A 27,754-nucleotide genomic window follows, 5' to 3' on the forward strand; every position below is an offset into this window, starting at 1 on the left:
TTTCCGAATCAATTAGAATCTAATTTCTCAATTTAGATTGCCATTTTATGCACTGAGGTTAAAGCTTCTTTTTTAAAGTTCAATTTGTTCATCCGCAGTATTATATGTAGTTCAACTTGCGGTTTAAAAATTTAAAATTAGACTTCTTCATCTTCAAATGTGATACTAGTTTTGTAGAGGGTGTGAACATAACAAAATGTTTCCTAGGGGTGTAGGGCATAGAAAAGGTTGTTATCCACTGCAATAAATCCATATTATTCACACCAATAACGTTTTTGGCTGAGTGCTGTATAATCTTTTGCTTAATGTAAATTTGCATGCACTTAATTAAGTAGCAGCGGTGCTAAGAAACCCAGTTACTGAATTGCTTAACTCTACAAAAAAAAAACATAGCACTCAAGGTGGCTAGCAAAGAACACTAAATATAAACATAAGGTGTTAAATTAACTACAGTAAGAATCAGAAAATCTTAAAAGGCTGGTTTTAAAAATACAGCTTCACATTGTTGCTAAAATCAAAAAGAGATGGGGGAAATCTGATTATAGTTGTATAATCTGGAAGTTGTAGTTCTTCCTCTTCAGTAGTACACAAGGACAGACCGCAATGTAAATAAATAAAATGTCTGAGCAATATACGTGTTTATTCACTCATACTGTCATTCTTCACCATGTGAAAAGGTCAAAAACAAGCTTATTGCAAGCATTTTGAAAAACTTGCAAAATTGCTTCGGATCCAGGAATATGGCTGAGCCATGTGTCTGTTGGTGACACCAATTAATACTTTTATTTTCTGGCCCTCTTTTTGGGAGCTCAGTACACATGAGGAACCCACCCCTGACATTTAAATGGATCCTAGTTGCTCCAATAGATTCATTTTATACTGGGCCCAGTATATTTAGACTGAATATGATGAGGAAGAGGGCACTTTGGAATCATCCTTGTTGCCTTCTAGAATTCCTGCCTATCTACACCCAAAGAGGTTTTGCCCAGAGACTCTTGAAGAAATAGCTTCCAATGGTGATTTGAAGTCTCTAAGGTGCTTAATGTCAGAGAAGATATTTTGTCCATAGCATCCTGCTGAGGCACTCCTTTCCAGACTAGCGATGAGAATCCTGTGGCCCACGGTTACCAGACTGAAAACTGGAGAGGGCTCCAGTACCTTTAACAGTTGTGTAGGAGAGGGATTTTCAGCAGGTGTTCATTGTCAGACAACCAGGTAACACCACCAGCTGAAATTCCTTCTACCACACTACAATTAAAAGTATAGGAACTCTCTTCAATTTTCAATCTGGCAGCCCTACCTGCATGAGGGATTCTTCCAGATGGCCCTCTCCAGCTTCCTGAGCTTCCTGACCACCACCACCACCACCACCACCACCACCACCATTATCATCAGACTAGAAAGTTTTTAAGTCTCCAGGAGCTGCAATTAAAATGAATCACAGGCTTGTCTCTTGCTGCCCCTGAAATGGATTTTTGCAAATTCAGAATTGAACTTCTGGCCACTTCCATTGAAAATGTAAATTCTCAGAGTATATTTTTGTTTTTAACAGGGGTGTTGTCAAACTGGTCTTTTGAGTGAGTTATGGTTTTCCCCCCCAGTCTAACATATGAGAAATAGGAAAGTAACTGGAAAATGTAGAATGGCAGTGGGACAGGGGACTTGTTTCACAACGGAAGCAATGATGTACAGTAGTGTCTAAACCCTTCCTCCCATCCCAGCAAGGTCATTCAGTCCAGAGTCAACACTTCCCTAGCTGCCCACTCAACTGTATATATTGCCTTCAGGCCAAAATGGAACAGACCAAGGTCATTCCCAGCCTTTGAAAACATCACAATATCCTGCTATGGGACTGCTGTGAGGTTTTTTTTAAATACACACACACACACACACACACACACACACAGTATAAGCCTCTAGCAAAGCCAGCCCTTGCCTGCACATCCATGGCACTAGAAAAGTCAATTTACACTGTTAAGATCTTTAGGATTTCCCTCATGATCCTTTTGGTGAGCTGTTGTAGGAAGAAGCAAAGGAAACGGGGGGAAATACTAACATAAAATGAGCTCTTTGGATACAACTCTGGAGGGAGTTTTCAGAACTGAAATTGCCTACTTGTTACAGGCTTACTCACAAGAATTTCTATGTGTGTGGAGTTCAGAAGTAGAAATCAACTGGAAGATAAAACCCATGCTGTGCGAAAAGGTGTGCTTTAGGAACTTCCCTGGTGTGAGCAATGGGTAGCTGGGGGAGTTAAGCAGTTTAGCTAACAAATGCCAGAGACTCACAGATTACGAGAATAAAACTCGCCTGCTAATGCACTACACCATTCCGTTAACACTGCCGAGAGAAGAAAATTCTCATTGCTTGGCTATAGTCTGATGCACATATAAAGGCCTTAATCTAATAAAGTTGGAAGTTTAGATAAAGATAATTTAGAACAGGGTTTCCCTCAATTCCCTCCCCATTTTATTAATTTTGACAAAATATACAATTTATCAGTATATTTACATTTAAAATCAATTATTCCTTCTAAATTACCCTTCATCCCCCTTCCCAAATTGTAATACAGAAGGAAATTGCTTTCCTGTAAATCCTCTTACCATTACCATTTTCCTTTTATACCAATATACATTACTACTAATGCTCTTTATGTTTGCTGGCTATTAATTCAAAATTTCATGGGTTAATTAGGAGGTTTAAATCCAGTATTTCTCTGACACATAAAATCTACAGATGGCTTTCATATATTGTGGAATAAGTCTTCTTCTATATCTCCTCTTGCTAATCTAACTTCATATGCTAATTCGTCTGACAAAGCTGTGGCCTATATCCTGTTTATCCAATTCCGTATTGACAAATTATATACTGGCATTTTCCAGATTTTCACTATTTCTAACCTCTCTGTACATAACATAAATATGAGGGGGTGCTAAAAAAAAATCTCACCCTGAACAAGATAAGAACAACATAGGGCCATGTAATTTATAAACTATTTCACATAATCACCCTGAAGTTTGTTGCACTTAGCACATCATTTCTCAAGATTTCTTTAACACTTCCAAAATAAAATAAAATAAATCTGATGTCTATTAACTCAGAGCCTTATCATACAAGAAAACAAAACAGAAACAGAGCTGGAGAATAACAAATTTCTCCATGATTTACTACATGACATTGTAGCACTTATGTTCTCTGGTCTCAACACTCAAATTACTATGCCATGCTGGCTCTTATTGTTATACAGAAAGAGGATTTTCAGCAGGTTTTCATTATCACACAACCAGGTAACAATACCTGATTAAATTTCCTCTTCTAAACAACCATTAAACGTATAGAAGAAATTTCAACAGGTGTTGCTCATTGTCTAGTTGCATGACAAGCAGCATTTGTTGAAACGCCATGCTCTACACAACCATCAAAGATGTACAGGAGCCCTTTTCAGTTTTCAATTTGGTAACCCTAATGAAGAAGTAAGTCTCATTTGATTAAATTACATTTACTCCCCGGTAAATGTTTATAGGACTGCAGCCTGACAGCAGTAAAGCTGCCAGTCATGTCTCTCCTAAAAGACTCCTGGAACTGTCATTCTTTGAGAACACTGGAGTGACACAGTTACTCTTTATGGCTCTGTAGTGGGGAAAGAAACACTTCATAGGTTTTCTCTTCCTTCTTGGATAAAATTTTCATGAAACAACTGAAAAAGCTGAATGGCACTGTTGCTCTTGCAAAAATGGGAGACCTTTAATGGCCCTGGACTGAACTCTCTAGATATTGCAGATATGGATACATATATATTGAGTTCTTCTGCAGAAGCTGCACTATGCCTTTGTTTTCTCCTTCTTGCTTCTACCGACCAGTTTTCTGATAATTCTGTCCCAGGCATTTCCCATCCTCAAAGTGGAAATCATCAAGGGCTGTATTGTGATTGATTTCCCTTTGCTCAGGCTGTTTAAACTTTCAGCAACTAAATTATGATCAAAGTAATTTCCTAGGGGTACATGCTCATGCCCTTAACTGAGTTATCTTCCTTGAAGCTAACTGGAATATCTTTTTGTGAAAGCAGAAAACAAACAAACTCCCCTCTGTTTAATTAGGGAAGGATTTTGGAGTAGGTACGCTAAGATTTCAGTTTAAACCTGAAAATAAATTGTATAATTGATAGAATTTTTTTAGAAGTCAATCAAGTGCCATTTCATACATGCACATGTTACATCATATGAACATGGGCTGGGAAAGAGCAGCTACTTTGTGCGTCTACCAATAAGGCGCATGCACCTGTTCCATGGGTTTGAGAACATGTTAGTTTTGTCATCCAAACAGTCTGCACCTATGTCAAATTTGTTAACATATCCATCAGCCTACAGAGGACCTTTGCTACAAATGGAGAAAGGAGGGGTGTGGATCCAGGTAGTCCTAGAAAAACCCACTGGCTCTCAACCTGAAATTTCATCCTGTTTTTGTCAAATGTAAGGCCTCTGAGAAAGAATATGAGAGACAACTAGAGGACACTGCTCTGGAAAGAGCATAAGCAAAAAAGAACAAAATTATACCACATTACTACCAAGATCTGAAAACTAGGTGGTGGGGAGAGAGGAAACGATTCAAGCATTATAGCACTAGTCTCTGCAGACCTTATACAAGCACTATGAAGGCAAAGGGGAAGAATCATTACAAGAGCAGAATAACATCTTTCTCCCCATTGGCATAAAGATAAAGATATCTCTCTAAGCAATTTAAACACTACATTCACTCTTGCTTGTTAGTGAACCTGTATAAAGGACTCTTGATGAAATCTGATTATGAATACTCAGCTCAGTATTTACAACATGAAAGGGGCACATACATACAGTAGGGATGTAAATCTTCATTTATTTCATTCTAGCATGTAGGAATGAAGGATTTCAAATGTTTACTACGAGTCCTGGTGGCGCATTAGTTAAATGCCTGTACTGCAGCCACTCACTCACAAACCACAAGGTTGTGAGTTCAGTACAAGCCAAGGGCTCAGGATCAACTCAGTCTTGCATCCTTCTGAGGCTGCTAAAATGAGTACCCAGAGAGTACAAACAGTTATGTCTATTGGAACTTTGTAAGTTCTTTGAACGTTGTTTTCCTTTGCTTCATCCTTTAGATCCTTTGTTACATGCCTCTAAGCATGTAAAACCTGCCCCCGACTTATAGATGTGATCAACTTATAGTCAAGTATATATGGTACAGTCCGTCCTCGCCTTACGCGGGGGATCCGTTCCGGATCCCTCCGTGTAAGGCGAATTCCGCCTATGCTCGAGCCCCATTGGAAACAATGGGGCTCATGCGCGGTGGCACAGGCGCGCGGGGGGCGCAACGGGCGCACGTGCCCATTCAATTGAATGGGACGCGCCACCCCTTCCACCCCGCGGCTTGAGCGCATATGCTCAAGGTCGCGTATGGCGTGCCCGCGTATGGCGCGGGTGCACTGTAGTTCCAAAACCAGTAGACCTGTTGAAGTAATAGTAATTACACATAGACAGACTCTCACCATCCAGCAATTGATTAAATGGGCCAACTTGAGTGGGAACTGACAAGAGGATTCAGGTCCAATCTGGGGCATAATCCAAATCAAAATTCTAACAAGTGTAAATTGACTTTTCTAGTACAGTGAAAGTGATACAATAAGTTTCATTTGGTCTAACTACATCTGTAAAGCACCATGATTTGAGGAATCCAGGTTGGATAGCAAAAAGTGCAAGCACTCTTCTGTGCAGCTGCTCAATAAGAAATAAATGTCCTCTCACTTTCCGATGGTTAGGGCAACAACAGCAACAGAGAAGCTGGCATTCCAGGCCATCAGAACACATTTTTGTTAGTCACTACACCTTGGAATGCTGGCAAAAATATTCTATGTTGTTGTTGTTGTTGTTTTACTATTTTTCCCACTTGACCTTTTTTTTTCACCAGGTGGCATCTCATCCTATTTTTTTAATATTCTCATGTGTTCTCCTTGCACCTAAAATCAGCTTAAGAATTTTTAACCAAACTATAAAATCAAACAAATAAATAAAAATCTGAAACAAACAGCACCAAAGCAGACCACACAGCATATAAACGCACTGAAGATTATATAGTGCAGTAATAAAAAAGTCCAGGAAGAGCCAATATCTGGAAGAAAATGATGATGTGTAGGCTACTGGTGGAGATTATAGCAGGAGGAGGTCAACCTGGAATCCTGCTTGGGAACATTTTGGAGGATGTGGGGGCATGAGAAACACAGGAGCCATGCTCTATTTTCCTTCTGTTTTCCTTCTACTTGGAGAACAGGCAGAATAGGCAACAGAATGGGATTTTCAGGAGATTTGAGGATGCATTATAAATCTCACCATGTCCTGAGTCCTGGTTTTGGGGGGAAATTGGGATATTGATAAAGATAACGATGAGGATGATGAGGATAATTAACAGCAACAATAATGTTCCACAGGCAGTCCACATCTTTATGTAGTACTTATTTCAGGGACTGAAGTGTGGCCCATTGTAGTGCATCTAGTCCACACAGTTACACAAAATGGTGTTTCCAGTGGCAATGATTGCTGAAGCTGTTAAGGCAACATGGATTGCGTATGGTACCAGTGGTTGTTCCAATACTTGGTGGGCCCTTCAGCACATAACACACCCAGGACAGAGGAGAAAGTTTAACTTAGAAGGAACAGGACATGAATACAGCGCTCCCTTTCCTTACATGGGGGATCTATTCCGCCCCCCCTGCGTAAGGCAAATACCATGTATGCTTGAGCCCCATTGAAAACAATGGGGCTCGTGCATGCAGCACAGCACAGTGCAGCATGTGCGCCATGGGTGCGAACACAATTACCTGTTCTGTTGCGCAGCTTTCTGCGTAAACTGAAAGACGTGTATAGCGTGCCCGCGCAGGAGCACTGTACTGGTTATTTTCTTATGGTGTTCAGGGCCCAAGCAAATCACCATTCAAGTTACTTTCTGGAGCAGCTTTGGGGAGAGGAAATCCACATACAATAAGAGTTGGGCCAGACAGAATCTTAGTATCAAAACAGCTTAAAAAACCTTGTACCCAAATACCTTGCACAAAGTTATCCATGTTCTGCTGCTTTAGGCTCTGTGTCTGTAGCAAGGTGAAAGACTTGGTTTCTTCCTCATTTTGCAGCAGGTTGCTGTTTTTGGAGAGACCATCTTGGCTTTGCCGATTGCCTTTTCTGAATTCAACAGAAATGCTCTCAATTCCTAGTATACAAAACATGAAAGGTCCATTAGTCATAGCTTCTGTCCACAGAGCAAATATTAATACTTGCAGATAAAATATGTGAAAATTTACCTGTGGTATTTTGTTCAATTTGGAAGCCATTCCTGTTCCTAATTTGTTGAGTCTGGGAGACGTCCTTTTAAAAAAGAAAAGCAACTCTGTCAGTCTTTATAGGCTCAGATTAAAGCAACATTCAATCTCTTTCAAAATTGTTGTAGTGGACAAAGACTACCTAGCCCACTATCTTGTATCCAACAGTGCTTAGATGTGCAGTCTGACACAAAAAGCCAGCAGCTTGTTGTGTCAGACATTACATTTAGGTGTTACTGAACTGCAGATTTCATCATCCCACATTGTTGGCTAGGTCTGCTGGGAGCTGAAGTCTAACAAAGAGTTCCACAGGTCAAGCAAGTACTTTGTTTTAATCCCGTCGGGTGTTCAATTTCACTACATGCTCTTTCATTCCATTACCAAACAAAAGGCTGTTCCCTTTTCACTTTCCTCCTCCTCTCATGTGCATTTTATACCTTATGCATTTAAGTTAGGCTGACGCTTTGGTTAAGGAAACATTAATTCCAATTTAGCCCAGCTTATCTATAAGAAACTCACATCACAGCTCCCATTTTAATTGCCTTGTTGGAGTAAGTGCATGTTTAGGGAGAAACTATCCTGTCTAGAACTTTCTGTAGAACCAGCTGATCTAGTAAAAGCACTGCATGGGGAGAAGACATGGCTCCAGGGGAGAGCTGCATCTGATTAAATCTTAGGACTTGTCAGCTCCCAATCCTAAATACAAGAGCCGCTAGACTGTCTCCTCCTCTCTCTGTTCCTGCTGTCTCATTATTGCATAACACTTTCTGCCGCTGGTAATAAGCTGTAGTGAAAGGAAAATGAGCAAATGAGGTAGTGACAGATGAAGGAGGGAAAGACATAATTGAATAGTGATGACAGAAGCATCTGGGGGCAACAGCTTCCAAATTCACTGTTCCAGAGCAGAATGCTCCTAAAAGTAAGCCTGAAGTGGAAAGGGGGGGGGGGGATACAGTGGTTGCTAAGAGTGGACTTTTCCTAAATCAGGTCTTTAGTCAGTCTTCACTGGTTGGATCTTATGAAGAAACATGATAGTCAGGAGAGGGACTGTGGGGCTTTATAGTGATGCCATGTTGATGGTCCCAGGTTCAATCTTTTGAACACTTCCTGGGTTAGGGGGAACAGTTTAGGTGGTATTTAACACTGGCTAAACATTCCCATATAAACAAGGATTTGTCTCAGCCAGTTGGGAGAGGTTATGGGAAGTAGGGCACAAAGATACAGATTTTTATTTTATTTTTTGCTCAAGGATTAGAAGGTTTAGGTGTGGAACAGTTGACTCTGATCCAACCAAAAGGTGCCATTCAGTGGTTGGCCTTGGCTTCTCTCAGTACTGAAAGGTGAAAATAATTCTCTTTTTCAGTGTCTTACAAAGTGACATGAACAGAAATTGCCAAAAATGGGAGGTATCAGAAGATATTTCTCTCAGATCCTGGTTAAGTAGGATCTGGCCAATGACAGTTTCAAAGAAACTGACATACTACACAGTCATAGCACCATGATTCTGCTATAATGATTATTTTCCCAATCTATGAAGTCTTGGGATTGGTGTCTGAGTGAAGGACCTTTAAAATGATCTCCCAGAGAGCTTATCTGATACCTCTGACAAAACCACAAAGTCCAGGATTCCATAGCATTCAGTTATGGTAGTCAAAGTGGGACCATACTGTTCTATCGGTGTAGTGTGGAAGAGGAAGACAACAGTAACAGAGATAAATGTGAAGCTACATGGTGTCCTTTGATCACATTTACTTGCAAAAACAAAACAAAACAAAACAAAACAAAACAAAACAAAACAACAAAAACAACCCATGATCCTCAATTTGAATACTTGAAATACCAGAAAAACTTGTTTTATGGAGGGGAAAATGTTCCTGGCAATTGCAAAGCACTGTCTTGGTGAATTGTTTGTCCATCTGCCTTGTCTGTTGCAATGAAAACACACTCATTAATCACTTGAATAGTTTATATGTTCTATCTACTTCAATTAAGTTTTGCTTTGTTTTTTTCTTTTCTTCTGTTTACAATTGTAATAAAATTCTATTGGGGGGAAGAATCTGATGCAGGTGATGGGGAAGTCCCTACTCTGCCCAAGATGCCAGGCAGCTGCTGCCAGTCGGACATGACTGCACTAATAGTTGAACCTGGAATGAGGGAGGTTTCTATGCTGCTAAGATGGAAACCAGGCCCAAGGCTACTACTCCCAGAATCCTGGAGTTAACACAGCCATTGGCCATGTTGGCTGGGGAATACCAGGGGTTGTGGTCCAAAACCAACTTCCCTATTAATTTGACATCTACTTGAAGGCTCATAACAACAACAAAAGCAAAACTCCACGATATGAACATTAAGATCTAGAATTTATCTTTCCTGATTCAGAGAGCATGACTCTGATCCTGGATCTATATTACAAATATAAACCAGTTTTTTAAAATACTAATAATAAAATTAGCAGAATGATGATAGAGAAATGTCTCAAAGACTTCACTGTAGCTGTAAGAATGCAAGGCAATACATGTACAAATGAGATAGAGTGAAGTGGAACAACTGAAGGGAACAAGGACGCAAGGAGTCTAAAAGTCATTGGTTCGTCATCGCTTTCCCCTGGGGGCCTCTGGAAGTTCAGGTTTTGTGGTGGCAGGCATATGTAGCCTCCTTGCCTACAAAGTCCTTTGGCTCCTGCACAAAACATTCATGGATAATTGAATGTTGGCTCCCACACAAAACTCTAGTTTTGAGCATCCCTTGGTTGGGCTCCATTTCCATTAAACAGGTACGAAGCTGTTTAATTTGTGTTTAAATTGTACAGTAGACACACCCAACCTTTGTTTTACAAACGTCTGCTGCTGTCAAAAAGTCCCACATGGAAGAGATTTTTTTCTAAAATGTAGACATGTTTTCAGGCAGCAATGAAGAAACCTGAACCCACTACTAGGCCTCCCAGCCAAGCCCATCAGCTCTGCTAGCAGATGGAAGCACTTTTCTCAGTCTTGTCTCTTCTCCTGGGTTCCTGCACAAAGGAAAACAACCAAGGAGTTGGGGGAAAGGGAGCAAGACCTTTATTCAGTGCTGCTGAATTATCACCTAGCCTGTAGGCAACCTATTTTGTAGCCAAGGTATGGCAGATAGGAGAGGGAGTATCTGTGAACTGACAGTTAATGAAAACCTCAATTTAAAGCAGGGCTGTCAACCATGCAGCCCCCCAGATGTTGTACTGCCACTCCAGCATTCCTCACCGTGAGCTATGCTGGACATTGTGATTCAATAACATCTGGAAGGCTGCATGACTCCCACAACTGAATTAAAGAATGAAAACCTGTTTTAAGAACAGGGACAATTTAAGAATAGAAAGCTCTCAAAAATTCAAGGGACCAGGCAGGGTAAGAATAGCCAACATGGTGCAGTAATTTGAGAGTTGGACTACAGCTCTGGGGACCAAGGTTTGAATTCCCATTTGGACATGGAAACCCACTGGGTGATTTTGGGCAAATCACACTCACTCAGCCTCTGAGGAAAGCAATGGCAAATCTCATCTGAACAAATTTTGCCAAGAAAACCCCTTTAGGTTGCCATAAGACAGTCAAATATGACTTGAAGACAACAATAAGAACAACAGGAACCAAGAGAACCACAAAAGACTTATCTGGAAGAGGCCCCAGAAGTCTTTTCAATCTAAACTTTCCTGGATAGAGGGTGGATTTTTTATTATCACAATCATCCTTCATTGTTTTAGGTAAACCTGAAACAAAATAGCCTCCACATTAGCATGACCCTTGAAATACCTAAGTATGATTACTTTTCATTTTAGGCTAGAGTTTACTCCTTGAACTTTCCCTTGTTTTTCATCTTCTGTTTTCCCTATACAGACAGCTATAAAAAGCATGTTTGTTTGCAGTAAAAAGAGCAGTAGGAAAAAGGTATTATTTTATTATGAACTTCTTATGAAAGTAAAGCAGCACTGAGTGATTATTGCTAAAGGGTTAAATGAGAGAATACAAAGTGATCTGTTTAAAAAAAAAGAAAGAAGAAAATCTGCCCTAAGTTACCCTTTTCTTTCTAGCACCTTCACTGTCTCTGCAGTCTATCTGGCTATTTTTAATTCTTTTTCTGGAGTGCTTGATGGGAAAGAATGAAACAGTCCTAGAAGAATAGGAACAGTGCTGCATATACTTGGCTGACTGAAAATTAGGTATCTGAAGCCTAATTCTCAATGTGTGCAGTTTAGCATAAGGCCTTTCAGGGATTTCTAGGCAGAAAAAGAAACCCAGCCACTAGTTTTAAAAAACCTAATTGCTTTCCACAATTAGTTTCTAATTATTTAATCATTCCAACTACAGTTGTCCCTCCCTTTTCACACACTTGCAGTTTGCAGTCTTGCTCTTCGCAAGAGGGACAAGCAAGGAGGGACAAAATAGCGGCACACACCTGTGCATGCCATTATTTTCAATGGGACTCAAATATTTGCAATTGGCCATTTTTGCAGGGAGGGGTCTGGAACAGATCCCCAATGAATTGGGAGGGGCTACTGTAGTTTAAATGTTCTCCAAATCTAAGCTTAAGAAAGGAATACTATTATGCAGTAAATTATTTTACACAGCCAAAAGATTCAATTACATTAATCAAGGCAGGTCTGCATATTGTTCTGAATACTTCTCTCTCCAAATGCTTAGTTTTGTATGGTAATCTACTTTTATTCTGTGTATACTGGTTGGTGTTGGCTGTATTAGTGTTGTTATTATTATTATTATTATTATTATTATTATTATTATGCTTTATTTATATAGCGCTGTAGATTTGCACAGCGCAGTACATACAAACAATAAAATTGTACTAAAAGATTAAAATAGAATAAGTGTACCCTAATTTTAAACTTCTTAGTCATAGCATAAACAATTTTGTTAGTTTTGGACTTTTCTGATGTCCATGATATCCTTATAGAGAGAAAGCAGGGCGTAGGGAAATTTTGAAAACAAGCTGTATGCTAGTTTTACTTTCTTAGGTAACATAAATTTAGTAATTATATCCCCTGTTGTATACCTTTATTCACCGTGTCCTTAACACCCTTTCCCCCTTATGAAACACAAAGTAGCCTTGTCATTTAATTCATGGTGCTCATACTAAATTTTCTGTTAATCTGGCCTTTACATAGCCCGTACATTAATGTATTCTCTACGTGAAGGATGAGTAAGAGGGAGTCACAGTCTTTCCCTTCTTGGCCCTTATCTCTTCCCTATGAGTAGCGTTGGGTGAAGAACCGGCTGGCAATACAAATTTCTTGCCTCAGATCCCCCACCTGAAAGTGTGGTTCCCCTGCCTAAAAAAGAAAGCTAGTTACAAGACTCCAATCCCTGACCACATTTCTCTGTGGCAATGTGGCCCACTGAGAGTAGAACACTCTCCACCCACTGGCTTAAGATTTCAGCCCTTGTTGATTCAACTGAAGTCAGTTTTTATAAGCCAAATAATTTATATCATCAATGGCTTTTAGGAATCTAGCCAATACACAGTGCTGTGTAAATTTACAGCGCTATATAAATAAAGCTTAATAATAATAATAAATAACAATAAGGTATTGGTAGAACGCACTATGTACCTGTCTTTGACCATGTCAATAATGTATGTTATTTTCATATCTGTTTCTTTTTGTCTTTGCATCTAAACTTCTGTCTAACCGTATCCTGTTTGAACATATCAGCCTTTTATTTGCACATCAGCCAGAACCTCCATTCTTCAGTGTAGAAAAGGCTTGGATAGCTTCCTAGAATGATAAATACAACCATGGGCATGCTCCTTGCTTTTTGAGATGTAAATAACTCATATATATCTATTTTACCATGCCTGAAAATTATGTCATACACTTTAGTAGTTGTATCCTATTTATTTATAATGTGTGCTGGCCAAATGGCCGTAATAAAGTTGTTGTTGTTGTTGTTATTATTATTATTATTATTATTATTATTATTATTTATAATGGGGCAGTACAGACCGCTTCGAAACGGCAGGCAGAAGTTGCCCGTTTTAACTACAGAAGGACACCGCAAACGCCAAACCACACAGCATCCCTCCACAGTAAAAAGAATCTAGTTCTTCCAGGTTCTTTTTGTGGCATGTTGCATACGTCATGAATGCACCATTGGTGCACTTGTGATGTACGCAACGCGCAGCGACATGCAGACACTGCGTGGCATTGGCGTCATCAGGGCAGCACCCTTGTGGAGAGGATGCTGCCATAATGCGGTCACCTGTATGGACTAGGGTTCCAGAATGTGTGGTTGCCGTGCACTCTGGAACCCTAGTTTCGGCGCTGGCACACCGCTTTTGGCTGGTGTGTCATGGGCCTTACTTAATAAGTAGGTCACACTGCTAGTGCTCTGTTATTGCATCCAAGAAGCTCCAAGTAGTACGGAATTCATTCTACTCCTAGAGTGATAAAGTATCACAGCAGTGGCTGTCCAACAACATTCCTATTCATGTTCTGCTCACTACCTCATATCACTCTCCATTCTCTCCTGTAACATTACAGATCCATCTTCGAGAATACCGTATTGTAGTACTGAAACTGCACACCTTTCCTAAAAAGGATGGAGCAAACACATGTAGGCCCTGCCTGAAAAGAAAAGTAAGACCTTCAGGAACTGTGGGAGTGGGGTGAGGATGGACAATACTACTATACCAGGGACATCTTTCCCTTGTTCCCCTCTTGTGGGGTAAAAAGACATGACAATGGGGTATATACAGCTTTCCTCTCACAAGTGTGGCTTATTTGTTGCAAACCTTAAATCAGAGGTGGGAACTGTGTGGCCGTCAAGAGGTTGTTGGGATTGCAACTACCAGCATCCCTCACTATTGGCTCTGCTGGCTTGGGCAGCTGGGGTTGTAATCCAACTACGTCTGGAATACTGAACAATTCTCACCCCTGCCTTAAATGAAGACACAGCCTAAGCACATGGTGACTCATCCCAGGTTTCTGGCAACTTCTGTCTTTGGTTTACCTCACTTCTTTTCTTATGCTTTCCTGCCACCTTTTAATTATATCCCCAAAAACCTATTAAGGAGAAAGATATGGAATAGTGGGAAAGGGCAAGGTTCCACTTCCTCCTCTCCTCTCCCCCCTGTTGAATTAATTGAGTGCAAACTACTTTGCACTTTGAACTCAGTTTGCAGCAACTGAAGTGAAGCTGAGGAAAGTGGGAGCAGAAGTGAGAAACTAGGGCATTTTAAAAGCTGCTGGAAAAAGTGGGATGACAGAGGATTAGTTGGCACTGTCCTAACCAAATCAAGATAGCTGGAGGTTATGTAATCACTATTGTATAACGTTAAACTATTTCCTGCTCTTGATAGTTCTTTTTTAAGAAAGGTTCCTCTGTGTAAGAGGATTGCTTATGAGATGTTCAGCATTTCTCTAGTCTTTAACTGAAAAGCATCTCAGGGAGAAGACAGCCATATTATGAAAACTGAAATGCTTTGTTCATTTAGGTGGAAGTCAACTTCGTTGGAGTTCAGTAGGATGGAGACGTGTGGGTTAGTAAGAAGAGGTGGCCCTGCAGATATTGGACTGTGCAATCCCCCAATCCCTCACCACTAGGTCTAATGGAAACTGCAGTTCAGCAACATTTGGAGGGACACAGGTTCCCCATCTTTGCAGCAGCACTTACTTCTGAGCAAACATTATTTATTTATTTAGAGCATTTATATCCTGCTTTTCAGCCACAAAGCAGTTTACAGTTTGCTAATTTGACAGTTTCCTGCTCTTAGGACAATAATTTTAAAAAGACAAGACATAAAAATAGGGAATGGCAATGGGGAAGGGGATCAAATATGCATGATTATGCTGCAAAAACAGTATTCAGTGTTGGGGCGTCTGTTCACAATGTGAGCCTCACTCTGAAATCTGCATAACAAATGGCTATTCTAATCTCAAAACATCTTAGAGGTGTGTTCACGTGGTGTAATTATAGCAGCCTGATACTACTTTAACTGTCTTGGTTCCATTTGATGGGATGCTGGGGTCTGACATTTGATGAGGTACATAGAATTTCCCATCACTCTCTTGATCTATAGCATTAGATTAGAGCTTTCTGGCATAGAAGCCTAAGCCCATCACCAAACTACAAATCCCTGAATTCCACAGAAATGGTCAAGACAGATGAAATAGTATCAAACCGCTATAAATGTATGGTGTGGATTGTCAGCCAGCAGCCTTTTCAAATGTTTCCAGTGGGCTACCCATCTCTGCATATATTTAATTTTTTAAAGGTAATTCACCTGCCTTTATTCCTTTAGCACTTCTTCTTTCTTTGCCTTAACTTTGTTTTAATCGAAAAGAAACATATAATATTCAGTATCAAAACAGCTGCAGGAATTGGGGAGGGAGGCATCTTGATGGTCCTGTGAGTCTAGAGGGCCACCCAATCCACAGCAGGCCTTTATGCATAAACTGCTTTTTCCTAAGCTTTACCTTAGAGAGGAACAGGCACATCACTTACACTGTAAGGAGTAAGGGTGCTTCCAGAACCCTCTTGCAATTGAAAATGTCCCAGCTATCACCATTGTGCAAGCAATGCAGTTTCCACAGCACATGGTGTAATGAACAGTCACAAGGGATGTGCCAAAGTGAAGGGTACGATATTAACATGTCTACATCTTTGCTGACTACAGTATGCTGCTTGAGTGTCTCTACCCGCATCTCTGGCAGCAGGAGCTAGCAAAAAGTGCTCTCTCCCTCATGCCGAGACAAAAAAGCACTGCTCAGAGGGAACCACCTGCACAGAAGCAGAGATACATCAAAAGTATACAAGGAAGCACTTTAACATGATGTTAGATATGCAAAGTATGAATTTGCTTCTTTCTTGGCACATTGTAGGGATGTTTTTTGGGGGTATATGAGGGACAACTGAACTCTAGTAAAAAATGTACTTACTTATTTCCCTCCCTTCATGTCCTCTACCCCCAGGAACAACCTAAGATGCTTGGTTGCTGACCCTCTTCTTTCCTATGTACACAAATAGGTTGGACTGGCAATTACGTTTTTCTTTAACACTGGCCATGTGACATCCTCTTCTCCTCCTCCATTGCACTTAAAGGCAGTAGGTAGTCTTAGGAGGATAAAGGAGCACAAAACTTGCCTCCAACAGATTGCTTGCTGCCTCCTAGCAGCTTCTGCTGGACATAACTGAGGGGCTGGCATTGCCTCTCCCAGTAAAGCAACCAAAGTGCATTCAAGGAATGAGTTCATACAAGTAACTACAGTTGGCCCTTCTTATGCACGGCTTTTTTATACACGGATTCAAGCATCCATGGTTTGAAAATGTTCCAAAAAAGTATAAATTTCAAATATCAAACCCTGATTTTCCATTTTTTGTAAGGGACACCATTTTGCTATGTCATATTTAATGGGACTTGAACATCCACGTATTTTGTTATCCACGGGGGATCTTGGAACCAAACCCCAGCGTATAACAAGGGTCCACTGTATTTCACCATGCGTTCTTTCTATCACATATTTTACCACACTTCAGTTTCTCCTTACTACAGGAGAAAGTCAGGGTAATACAAATAAACAACCTCACCAGAGGATACTGTGCTCATTTGCAATGGTTCAAAGCCACCTTTTGTCAGGACTGGTCTTCCTGACTGGGTGCTATTCAGTGTAATTCTAACTGTGTTTACCTAGAGGTGAATCCCACTGAGCTTTTTCTAGGGAAGTAAGGCTTTACTGCAGGCGCCCCTTTCTTGTAGCAGCCGTGCTAATAAAAATAAAATGGGAACATACCACATGTAGAGAAACCACTGCATCTCCTCTCAATCATGCGGCCAGGGCTGCTGCCCCCATTGCATTCTCTTCCTGATGACTCTCCCTTAACCCTGCCTTATGCCCTATCCAGCATGTCTTTAGGTTATTCAGCCCCCCCCCCCCCCATTTTATCACACAATTCTGGAGCTCTGCCACCATGATTGAAGTTAAAATAAATAAATAAATAAATAAATAAATAAATAAAATTTAGAAGAAATAATGGTAATTAGGGTGCGTGGGAAAAGCAGAGGGTTGCAGGGGGAAGTGGATATTACTGGCAATAGCACAATTGCCCTGGGAGCAACATTTTGCCCCTGGGGACTTGTGCAATTGCAAGGTTGTTGATGGGTTTTCCCCGTCAATGAAAAGGGACAAGTTGGGGACAGACCAGCTATAGGTCAGAGGCATTGTGTGATAAGTATCTCCAAAGCTACTTCTTTCCTGGTGTAACTGCAGTTTAAAAGGCACACACAGAAATGTATTTAGTCCTAGAAAGTGGACTAGGACTAAAGCCTCACCAGCTCCGTGGGAACTATCTTCATACATAAAAGGGTAAAGATAACAGCATACATATTTTATGTGCAATATTTATACCACATCCTGGCATGAATCCTATTAAACAATGTCATAGCTGGCACCTTCCCATCTAGTTCTTGAACATCCAAGGAGGTCTCAGGGAGATTTCTGGAAACCATTCCTGTTTCAGCTGGTACTTCAGTCTCCCTTGCTATAAGAATCAAAAATATTAAAATAGTTAAAACTGCAGAATTCACAACATTAATCAGTTGCTTAATTCCAGAAATCCCATAGCTCTTTGTTTAATTACATTTCAGAATAAGGAAATCCCCAGCTTCACACTTTAAACTGCAAAGTCTCTATCTCATTCTGAAAAATGACAACACCTAAAACATCACACAAGCAGAGCCTTTTATGTGTTAGACAGAGACATTCAATAATTGCTAGTTTTCATTTATTTGGCAGAGACATAACTGAGTTAACAAAAAAAAGCAACATAGTTCTTGTTTTGTGAATTAACAAACATACAAATTTCACTTCTTGAAGAAATTTTGCTTGAAATTTTGAACCACTCTTACAAAGTGTTTTTTAGTTTAAGAATCTTTTTACTTTTTTCTTTTAATATCTCCTGTCCTAGTACTATCTATCTATCTATCTATCTATCTATCTATCTATCTATCCATCCATCCATCCAACCATCCATCTCTTCATGGTTTATTCCAATAGACATACATACATAACAAACAAATGTGCAGCACCAGAACAAATTTCATGAACAAATTTCATTACTTAGCACTATTTGATATTCAGAATTTCTAAATTAAGCAGTTCAGCAGAGTTATCTTTATCCCAATAATTAATAAAGGATGATGAACTTTGCCAGAGATTGGTTGGACGTTTATTTTTCTAGACCACAACAGCTGTGAAAATTGGTCCCCCACACAGCTGGTATCAAGGAATTCTGTTAACAGCATGTCTGTATCTTTTTTTCTTCAGATCCAATGGGATCTGATCTGACCATCAACCTTTCACTAAGAAAATTTGTGCTGAAGACTAAATGCTGTGGACATGACACACAAGCCTTTCTTCTAACTAAAAAGAGGAAGAACTGTGGTCATGGGCAGAAAAAAGAAGCACCTCATCCTTGAAAATATTGGACAAAGACACAAAATAAATTAAAGAAAAACAAAGATCCATACCCACTCACATCCACATCCCACATATACAGTGGCCCCTTGTTATCCGCTGGGGTTTGGTGCCAAGATCCCCCGTGGATAACAAAATCCATGGATGCTCAAGTCCCATTAAATACAATAGCATAGCAAAATAGTGTCCCTTATATAAAATGGGAAAATCAAGGTTTGATACTTGGAATTTATACTTTTTAAAAACATTTTCAAACTGTGGATGCTTGAATCCGTGTATAAAAAAAGCGGTGTTTAAGAAAGGCCGACTGTATTGCATGATCATGTAGGTCAGTGATCATGTAGCATGATCGTGCAGTTCAGTGCTTCAAAGTTACAGGAACTAGCCAAGAAGACCCAACACAGTCAATGGTTACAACAGGCATGCTATGTGGAGGAAGCAGGAGGAAAGTTGCTTTTTCCCAGATGAAAAAATAATTATCTTTGTCCACTGAGAAGTGCAGTTTCCCATAAGAGAGGCATGTGTGACACCTTGAACTGGTGTTTCCATAGGACTCTACTTGTACGAATCAAAAGACTTTATGCAGCCATTCTATCTTTCTCTCCTGAAATATATATTTTTGTGTGCTAAGAAATAAAGTAAAAGAAATTGTGGGAAGACACAGGAGTGGGTTACAAATGGAAGATGATGTTATATGACCCCCTCCTAAAATTATGTGAAGGAGACAAGGTGACTACATGACAAAAGCTTTGTCTGGATGTGATTGAAGCAACAGCTGTATGTTTAGCATGGAGTGGGGGAAGGATTATTTGGAAAATACCTTTCTTTCCTTCACTACAGTGCCTTAAACAAGATTAATAGAGGCTCAAGATTAGTCTAACAGCCCTCCAAAGATAATGGATTCCACTTTTAAGTAGTAAAAAAATGGAACAGATTTAAGACTTGTATTTGTTCTGCTAAAATGGCCTACAAGAATAGGAAAAATCTAAGAAGGGCGTTTGAAAGGCAAGACAAGACTCACTGGCTTCTGCTCCTCTTCCCCATGCTCCAAATTGTTCCTTCCTATACCAAATGAAAGAGTCCGGGAGGAGGGGGTTCTCCAAAACCAGAGCAGGCATATAAAAGCAGGAAATAGCACTCACCAAATAAATAAATCAGAGTGGAAAATAATTCATTTTAAAAGCCAAGCATGGCAGAGAGCAAAGTCTTGTACAAGAAATACCTGCACAATTTAATAGAAGTGACAGTAATAAGGAAGAGGAGGAAGAAGATAATGTAAGAAAGTGAGACAAGGCAATTCCTCTAGGGCTGTAACTCTCAACCTTTGCTCTCTCCCTAACTCTGAGATAAGCCCCAGAAAGCATAGGCAATAGTCAGGGATTCTGAAGAACCCTATCCTGAATACATTTCAAATTATTTTTCTGTGAAAAGTGGTCCCCTACACTCCCTTTGGAAGTACACTTTCCCTACCCCTTCTTAGGAGCTTATCACTTGGCATTTTAAATCAGCTCCAGGCTCCCAGGCTGCAGCCGGGATGCAGGATGGAGGCTGGGATTATTGCACACTAAATCACCACCAAATTGCTGGCTGCCATCAGCCTGGATCCCAGCCAGGTCCAAGCCGTCCTACGCTAGCACTTTTTAGAAGCCAGAAAGCTTTCTGACTTCTAAAAAGTGCTGGTGGAGCATGGCTTGGACCAGGGCTGGTGGCGGCTGGCGATTTGGCAGCGATTTAGTGTGTTATAATCCCTGCCTCCATCCTGTCCTGGTCAGGACTGACTCTAGGTATTTGGCCACCCTAGGCGATAAATATTTTGGCACCCCCTGTCACCCCTCATAATTATTTTCACCCCTTGATTTATGCAAAAAAACAATATACAAAAAAAAAAAAAAAAGCTGCCAAGCCGCCCCTAAATTTTGCCGCCCTAGGCAGCTGCCTAGTTCGCCTTTATAGATGAGCCAGCCCTGGTCCTGGCTGCAGCCCGGAAGGCTGGAGCTGATTTAAAACAGCAAGCAATAAGCTCCTCCAGGCCTGGAACAAAAACACTGCACCACAAATCAGACCATCCATCCTAAGTCCTGTTGAAGTTCTTTGCTGTCTGACATTTGTTTATCTAAGATGTGGTGGCTGAAGTGCAAACTGGGAGCCCAAAATAGCCCCAGCACTGTTCTGTTTTTCCCCAGATGGCCTTATGTGGGGCAAAAAAGGGTGAACTTTTTTACTTTGAGGAGTGGTAATTCACCTTACAAATAGCGGCCTCATCCACTAGTTAAAACCCCAAATTCTGTTTTTTCAAAACAAGAGGTGGACTTCTACATCCTTCCAGTTTGGGGGTGGGGGTTGTTTGGTAATTTGGGCTGCATCTATCCTACAGAAATAATCCACTTTGACATCACTTTAACTGCCACGGCTAAGTGCTACAGAATTCTGGGAACTGCACTTTGTTGTGGTACCAGAGCTCTCTGACAGAAAAGGCTAAATGTATCACAAAACTACAATTCCTAGAATTCCATCAGCCATGACAGTTAAAGTGGTGTCAAACTGGATTATTTCTGCAGTGCAGATGCAGCTTGTGGTAACAACTGCTAGTATCACCTTCTCCCATCGTCTTGTTCTCCTTGCCTGGAGCTGAGTCCAGCCTTTCCAGGACTGATGAGAGAGAGGAGCAACTGGCCTGGATTTCAACAGTGGAAGACACTCCCTCGGAGTGTGGTGAAGTCTCCTTCGGAGGGCTTTAAGCAGAGGCTGGATGTTCATCTGTCACAGGGAGGACTTGGATGGTGTCTTCCTGCATAGCAGAAGGAAGTTGGACTGGATAGCCCTTGGGGTCCCTTCCAACTCTAGAGTTTATCATTCTAAGCCAGTGGTCCCCAAACTGTGCCCTTTAAGGGATTTTGGACTTCAGATCCCAGAAGCCTCAGCCATGTTGGGCAATAGTCTGAAATTCTGGGAGCTGAAGTCCAAAACCCCTTAAAGAGCACAGTTTGGGAACCACTGTTCTAAGCCTTTGTTTGGCTTCCGCTGAACTCTGTGTGCATCCCATGTGGAGGAAGAAAATAGGGCTTTGGACCCATCCAAATTTCTGACTCCTGCCCCAAGGGGAGGACTGATCTCTTGGTGGCTTAGCACACACTTTGTATGCAGGTCAGAAGGTCTCAGCTGTAGTTCCTGGCTTCTCCAGTTAAAAGGGTTTTCAGATAACAGGGTTGGGAAAGAACTTGCTGCTGCCATTCACAGCAAAGGGTACTGCTGGGGTCAAGGCTAGCTCAGAGCACCAGGACATGAGAGGAATCTCTCCACTTCTACTTGGAGCAGAGGACTTTACTTGGCCCTATGTTCAGTGCAGCTGTGAAGCAAAGCAGAAGACGGTCCTCTATATCTTAAAAATGATTTGAGTTGCCCAGCTGTGACTTCCCAATATATAACAGGGAGCACCTCAAGGCTTTGAACATATCATTGCAAAAAAAGGTAAAGATAGCATATCTGAAATCTCATTATGATTAAAGTGACATATGAACATGCTGCAAAGAACCACTATTGTCCTCAAATTTGGCTAAATAAGTTATCCGAAAAACCAAGTCATTAAATACCACAGTGTCTGCTTTATCAGTCTCAAGATTATATTGTTTAGCCAGATCCTGTTAATCTTAGTGGAAATATTTGCAACCCTAGGAGTGTAGATAAAGATAACCATGATTAAATAGAATGAAGCAGAGAAGGAAGGATTTTGTGTAAACATGCTACCACTGGATTTTAAGGGAACTAATACCCTGCTGTGAATACTTAATTAAATGTTAATTGTTTGCCATGAGTTCAAGGGTAGATGCTCTGGAGCATGAAAAATCAGAAGACATTCATTAATGAATGCTGAGCTTGAAGTATATTCCAGCTGAAAAATGCAGAGGGGAAAAAGCATAATACATTTTATTTTTAGTTTGACTGACTGTAGAGCCGCAGCCACCAATGAAATTCCAATAATGTGAAGGAAGAACTATCTTTAAGAAATAACATTTAAAAAATGGCTCTGTAGGATCCATTCTGTTGCATTAAGGCTAGAGGTCGGTGGCTATACAGACGAAATGTGGGAGAAGTAGGGATGGTTGAGAAATTGGGAGAGACAGTGCTCTGGAATCAGCCCTATCAGAACTGCAGCTCCTGAGTACAGCAGCAGATGCACACACCTCCAGAATTGCTGGAAGTGGCCCAAAGTCTGCCCATCTATCTCTTAATTGATATCAGTTTTCCACTGCATCAGGGTCTGCAGGTATTCTAGAGAAAGTAAGATGGCATATGGCCCAGTATTCTCTTCAGAGCTTCAGCCTTTAATTTTTTTAAAACACAGAAATACTTTAAAAGAAAGCCAATGTGTCAGTAAAGGTGGGTCTTCTGCAGGACCTACTGGCCCATACATTTGTCCTTCATTTCTGAGTGCTAATGTTAGCTCTGTGGGGTTTCTAACACTTTTCTCTTTGGACAATTCTCCACTGCTACCTCAGGCCTTCCTCTTTGGCTAATTCCTTCCAGCTAGCCCTCAGCCCCCCAAATTAAAGGATGCCAGACAAATGAACGGAAGAGGCCAGGATAGCAGTTGGTGGGGGGAGTCTCATATTAACTGATTCTCCCCTTGATAATGCTGCACTTCCAACCTCCCATGCTAACGTTAGTCAGCAAATGTACATTTGCTAGTGTAGTGTGCTGTTTCACAAAGTGAAGACAGATATATTGTACAACACTGGAATTTTACTATGAAAGACAGAACAGATATCTTTAAATACACAGCACTTCTCCGGTAACTGCAACTGCTTCCTTTCCCCCCTTGCTTCCCAACGTGCTTCCCAGATTTAGATATAATCAATCATTCAATCAATCTAGCACTTAGCCAACTTATGCTCTCTGCAGACACTTCTTTTCTGCAGAGTTAGACTTGTTACTTTAAGTTTAAAACATACTGTGTTACTCATTAGTCACTAAATTTTATCAGTGATACATTCATTACTCAATATGTGCAAATAAGAGAATATGTTATTAATACATATTGCTTCTATATTTTTATATAACACAGTATTATGTTTTAGCATATAATCATTTTTATGTGTTTTATATAGCCCCTGAAGAAAGCCATTTAAAAATACATAGGTTGAAACCCATTGGCCTATCTCTATAATAAAGAAAGCAGCCATGTATTGAGCACATTGACACATGGCTCTATTGCTTCCTGTGGTTATTCTATGAATGTTTAAATCTATCATGGTTCTGGGATATAAGCAGATAGCCATTTATGTTTAGTGGAACATTAAATACCATATATACTCAACTATAAGTTGGCCTCATGTATAAGTTGAGGGCAACCTTTGGGGCTAAAATTATGGATTTTTATATGACCCATGCATAAGTCAAAGAGCATGTAACAAAAGATCTACAGGATGAAGCAAAGGAAAATGATGCAAAAGAACTTAACAAAATTCCAGCAGGCATAACTCCCACTTTAGTGCTCCCACTAAAGGCTGGATGGATGAGTGAGCAGAGAGAGGGCAGTGCTTTCAGGAGAGATTACACTTTTGCCTTTCACCAAGGGATGGTTCCCTTCTTATAAGAGTTAAAGTACAGAACTTACATTGACCCCTGGATAAGTCGACTCGGTTTTTTTTTGGGTCAACTTTTTGACTAAAATTTTTAGACTTATACATGAGTATATGCAATAGGTAAAAGTTGACTCCACACAAGTGGATAACATGATTTTTTTCCCATTCATTCGGTGTTCATATTTATTGTTGGTTGCGTTATACTTCTCATAGTGGGTTTTGACCAAAAAATCCAAAAAAATCCTGCATAGAATGACCATACTTTCCCTCCTCTTCACTTTATATATTGGTCAGTAAAAAAAACTAGTCTGGTGCTGGGATTACAGTCTGTTCTGGATCGGACTGAACAAACAGGTTTGTAGTTTGGTGCTGCTCATAGATCCTTTAGGTTTGTAGTTTGGTGCTGCTCATAGATCCTTCACTGCTCCCGGATGGCCAAGTCCACTGAAGTAGTAGTGCCTTGCTCTGCTTTGGCTGGTGCACCAGTTGTGCCCTTTTCTAGGGTGGGCAGATCTGGCAACAAGGCTTCACACTTTAATTATGTCCAGCTCAGACTACTTTAATGTGCTCTACATGCGGCTACCTTTAAAAAATGTTCAAACCTACATCTAGTGAAAACATGCAATTTTACTGTACACCGCTATGATCATTGCGGAATAGCGGTCTATAAATAAAAATTATTATTATTATTATTATTATTATTATTATTATTATTATTATTATGGCTAGATTGTTGTTTGGTGTACAGTCTTGAAACCAGTGCCACTTGCCTTGCTCAACTGCATTGGCTTTTGATGTGCTGCTTCCTTCACTTGGCAAGATTGTGCCTTTACTCATATTGGTGATACTATAGACATTTTGCCCCATGACTATGCTCCTTGCATTTGTTTTGTTTTTTAGAAATAAAAGCTTGGAACTGAGAGGGGGAAATTGGGAAAATTTAAAATCAGGTGAAAAACAAGTAGGGCAAATAAAGTATGGCAGTTGCAGGCTATTCATGTAACTACCTGGAGTACAGGAGCATTTTGAGAATGTCTCTTGTTTTGGTCTGACTGCCAAGCAAGGCAGCTTCTGGGGACTGGGAGCTGCTTAAATATATAAAATATATTTTTAAAATTTCCCCCAGGAAGAGCAGTACAAAGGCAAACTCAAGCATTAATGAACCAAACCATTACTATAATCCATCAAACATAGCCAAAGTATTGAGAATTTAATTGCTCAAGCTGTGCAATCTCACTGCTTGAGCCAGGAAGCATAATAGATCCAGGGTGGCAGCATTATGGGCACTGATCAAAGCCCCAGGCCTCTCCATTCCCTAATGACTATAGTTAAGTGCTCCCTGAACAGGATCTTAACAAATCAAGCTAAAGATCTGGAGAAAGGAAACCACATTTTAAAAACTCTGTCCTATCATGACCCCGTTCAAATCAGTCCCAAATCCCATTTTTTTAAAAAAACAAGCAAACCTCCTTTTCCATTCAATATTCTTAACACCTTGCTTCTAGACTAGGAGTGTGCAAAGTATGTGTGTTTGTGTGTGAGTATTTCATAGTGTGTATTTATGAATGCACCTGCATGCACCTATTGACATATGGTGACCCCAAGAATTTCATAGCATCTTCTTAGGCAAGGAATACTCAGAGGTGGTTTTTCTCAGTTAAGGTAAAGGTAGTCCCTTGACATGAACATCTAGTCGTAACCGACTGTAAGGGGTGGTGCTCATCTCCATTTCTAAGCCAAAGAGCCAGCATTGGCCAAGGACTGCTCTGGCCGTCATGTGGCCAGCATGACTGCACCAACCTCTGTTAACTTCCCACTGCGAAGTGGTACCTAACTATCTACTTGAATGTGCATGGTTTTGAACTTCTAGGTTGGGAGAAGCTGGGATTAGTGACAGGAGCTCACCCTATCATGCAGCACCCAGGCCTCGAACTGCCAACCTTCTGATCTTCCGATCATCAGAATTGGCATCTAAACCACTAAGCCACTGCATCAATTGCTTCCTCGCAATATAGTCTACAGTGCCTGATATTTGTGGGTAGTCTCCTATCTAAGTACTAATCAGGGCTAACCCCTGCTTAACTTCCAAGATCAGACGGGACCTGCTTCAAAGTGTAACCCTCTAGATACTGTTGGAATACAACTCCATCAACCCAAGCCAGCATAGCCAATGAAAAGGAATTCTGGTAGTTGCAGAATAACAACACTCAGAGGTCTGTAGTGACCCACACTTGCTCTAGGGGTGGACAACCGTTGGGAGTTAGGGAGCTTCATGGACCCCCAGAACACTCTGGAAGGCTACAGCCCCCTGCAAAAAAAAATAAAAAATAAATAAATAAATAAATAAATAAATAAATAAAAATCACCTTTTTAACCTGAGAAACCTTAAGGGGGTGGGGGGAAGCATTTTTGCCATGTTTGTGGTCCTTTCTGGGCTCTTCTTTACTACAGGAAATTACCTTCCTGGGCTTAAACCAGCCGAGGGTGGGGGCAAAGGCCACGGCAGAATGTCCTCCTGTGCTCTCTGGAAGATACTTGGGGGGCATGAATGGTTTTTTAAAAAAAACCTATGTGGTGCATTTAAAAACCTATGTTGATCACTTTTGCTATAGACTAAGGGCCCGAATAGCCAAGCCAAAATAAAGCTACTTCGGGTCACCTTGGAGGTATGCTTTGTTTTCTGATAGTTCAATGTACACATATATGTTTCATGAACAAAGTTATTAAAAATATTGTACAAAATTACCTTCAGGCTATGTGTATAAGGTGTATACAAAACATAAATGAATTTTGTGTTTAAATGTGGGTTCCATCGCCAAGATTATATGCAAATACAGGTGAACTCCCCCCCAAAAATCTAAAATCCAAAATATCACTGGTCTGAAGCATATTATTTAAGAGAGACTCAACCTGTAGCCTTTTTCTAACTGGAGAATAGCGAAACTCATACTGTTCCTTCTGCTCAGCATGGGGGACTCTGGGAGTTGTAGTCTGTCATCCTTGCTGCCAAGAATGGGAACTGAGTCAAAGCAGACAGGTTTCCATCTGATTCCTTCTACTGATCTGCAATCATCTCAGTGCTATCCTTTACCAGTTGTGCTGTGGATCCCTGACAGCATCATATCATTGGGATAAGAAACTACCCCCCTCCCTCTTTTCTTCTTTTAGCCCTTGCACAGGAATAGGACTAATTTAGGGGGTGAAATGCCTGCAGAGAAAAGGTTCAAGGCCTCTGCAGACTGTGTACAGTGACCACGTTCTAAATAATACCACGGGTTTTTCCTTTGGTAAAGCAAGAAAACAAAGCTCAGTTGCATGCTATGCATTTAACTCAGTGAGCAGTTTTGCCATGATAAAAATGTGTGTTTATACAGC

At 40.6% G+C, this 27,754-nt stretch overlaps 1 protein-coding gene across 2 annotated transcripts in view; it reads right to left on the reverse strand.

Annotated features, from left to right (window-relative positions):
• KIAA2012 (KIAA2012 ortholog) overlaps window positions 1–27,754 on the reverse strand; it is an 85,029-nt gene that overhangs the window by 22,337 nt on the left and 34,938 nt on the right. For both annotated transcript variants that reach the window (XM_089519386.1, XM_089519385.1), the window contains exons 11-13: window positions 17,774–17,862; window positions 7,325–7,388; window positions 7,072–7,233 (exon numbers count right to left, since the gene is read on the reverse strand). In XM_089519386.1, coding sequence (XP_089375512.1) covers window positions 7,072–7,233; window positions 7,325–7,388; window positions 17,774–17,862 — 315 coding nt within the window. The remainder of the gene's footprint in view (window positions 1–7,071; window positions 7,234–7,324; window positions 7,389–17,773; window positions 17,863–27,754) is intronic.

This window comes from Sceloporus occidentalis, unplaced genomic scaffold, assembly GCF_023333645.1.
Source record: "Sceloporus occidentalis isolate IW3139 unplaced genomic scaffold, rSceOcc1.0.p SCAF_4, whole genome shotgun sequence".
NCBI classification, from domain to species: domain Eukaryota; kingdom Metazoa; phylum Chordata; class Lepidosauria; order Squamata; family Phrynosomatidae; genus Sceloporus; species Sceloporus occidentalis.